At 47.9% G+C, this 1,713-nt stretch overlaps 2 protein-coding genes across 3 annotated transcripts in view; one reads left to right on the forward strand and one right to left on the reverse strand.

The window, feature by feature from the left end:
* Positions 1 to 661, reverse strand: part of bacc1 (BPTF associated chromatin complex component 1) — an 8,534-nt gene extending 7,873 nt beyond the window's left edge. For both annotated transcript variants that reach the window (XM_014028093.1, XM_014028092.1), the window contains exons 1-2: positions 431 to 661; positions 58 to 152 (exon numbers count right to left, since the gene is read on the reverse strand). In XM_014028093.1, coding sequence (XP_013883547.1) covers positions 58 to 152; positions 431 to 451 — 116 coding nt within the window. In that variant the 5' untranslated portion in view covers positions 452 to 661. The remainder of the gene's footprint in view (positions 1 to 57; positions 153 to 430) is intronic.
* Positions 662 to 780: 119 nt separating this feature from the next.
* The window catches only part of rnasekb (ribonuclease, RNase K b), a 3,034-nt gene continuing 2,101 nt past the window's right edge, over positions 781 to 1,713 (forward strand). Inside the window, exons 1-2 of the mRNA XM_014028094.1 lie at positions 781 to 968; positions 1,573 to 1,655. Of these exons, the coding sequence (XP_013883548.1) occupies positions 891 to 968; positions 1,573 to 1,655 (161 nt within the window). The 5' untranslated portion in view covers positions 781 to 890. The remainder of the gene's footprint in view (positions 969 to 1,572; positions 1,656 to 1,713) is intronic.

The raw sequence follows: 1,713 nt of genomic DNA on the forward strand, positions 1-1,713 counted from the left end.
AGGTGTGTGTGTGTGTGTGTGTGTGTGTGTGTGTGTGTGTGTGTGTGTGCACCTCACCCTGCAGGGCTGGAGTCAGACACTGGGTGCAGCTGCATGGTCAGCTCTCCCAGTTTGGTGAAAGCTGCTCCGGCTGCAGAGAAGATCTCCCCGACCTGCAGAGAGGAGGGTCAGAATCAGGTGGACCGGTTCTGACCCAGGTGGACCGGTTCTGACCCGGCTGCTGGGTGGTGAAAATAATCTGCTTTCAGCTGAATGTATTTAAAGGTTTAACTCAGTAAATGAACTTGTAGCTGAAGCAGGAAGTAAAATAATTAGGTGTTCTCAGACTCTGTTAGCTTTATAAACCAGATTATAATGAGTGTAAACTGTTAGTTTGAGCTTACAGAGATAATCTGGGTTACAGGCCGCAGATTAAACAGGTGAGACTCACCTTTGCAGAGGCAGACGTCATTTCTGTGAAGCTTCTTTTGTTTGAATCACAACAAAAACAACACAAAGCTAGCTGCTAGCCGCATTAGCTTCAGTTAGCTCGCTGCGGTTAGCTAGCTCCCATCAAAGCCTCGCGAGCACAAAGACKTAAAGAACCGCAGCCGATGAGATGTTTTACATGTAAAGAGTTGTTTAAAATCACAAACTACACTTTACACAACAAAGGCTGCACACAGGATGCGGACAATGCGCTACTTTACAACTTGAATGCCATTGGCTGGTTGTACAGGAARGGGCGGGGCCTGCGGGTTCTCGTTTTACGGAAGTTCCCGAGCGGCGGGGATCAGCTGACTGCGACGTCCGTTCGGTTCATGGCTCGGTTCTGACTCGGTTCTGACTCGTTCATCTGTTTCACCGTGAAAAACAAACCCTCTGTCACCGACTGACCGGTTCACCGCGACATGCCGACGCTTCTGTTCTGCGGGCCGAAGATGGCCGCCTGCGGGATGGTCATCAGCATCTGGGGGGTCATCATGCTGGTAAGACACGGTGACGGGACCCGACTACTTCCTGGACTGATCTGCTCGGTTACAGGTTCATGTTGTTTCCGGTCAGGAGTGTTTCTGTCAGGTAGACAGGCTGTTAACATCACACAGCTTTTTCACTGTAATCCAGGAGATAGACGGAGCCCGTGTTGAAGGCTGGGTCTAAATAAGGCAGAGGAGGCTAAATCCTGGATTTACAGGAACATTAAGGATTAAACCTCATCATATGAATGAGTTTATTTTATATTTAATGCATGTGGAGTCTGAGGAGAGTGTTATTTATTTATTTATTTATTTATTTATTTATTTATTTATTCATTTATAGTCATTTATTCCAGCAGGTTGGAAATAGACGGGTCCCTGTAGCTGATCACGTGACTGTCATTAAAGCTCACGTGATGCTGCAGAGGAGGAAGTGTCTGTTCTTCATTCATCAGTTTTTAAGATGTGTGGATGATGTTTGGTTCTTCTTACACACATTTATTTTAAGGACTCAAACATTTGTTGACAGAAATAAAAGTTGGTCCCCACAGACACACGGAGCGGCCCCGCTGGGCCCTCACCCCTCAGGTTGAACCCCTCTGCTCGTGTCTTCCAGGCCATGTTGGGGATCTTCTTCACGGCCAAGTCGGCCGTCCTGATCGAAGACGTCCCGTTCACCGAGGAGGACATGCGGGGCGAGTGAGTCCTCCAGGACCGTTCATCTCTGTGTGATCTGATCGATTATTAATGTCTGACC

Source organism: Austrofundulus limnaeus, unplaced genomic scaffold (assembly GCF_001266775.1).
Source record: "Austrofundulus limnaeus strain Quisiro unplaced genomic scaffold, Austrofundulus_limnaeus-1.0 Scaffold718, whole genome shotgun sequence".
Classification (NCBI taxonomy): domain Eukaryota; kingdom Metazoa; phylum Chordata; class Actinopteri; order Cyprinodontiformes; family Rivulidae; genus Austrofundulus; species Austrofundulus limnaeus.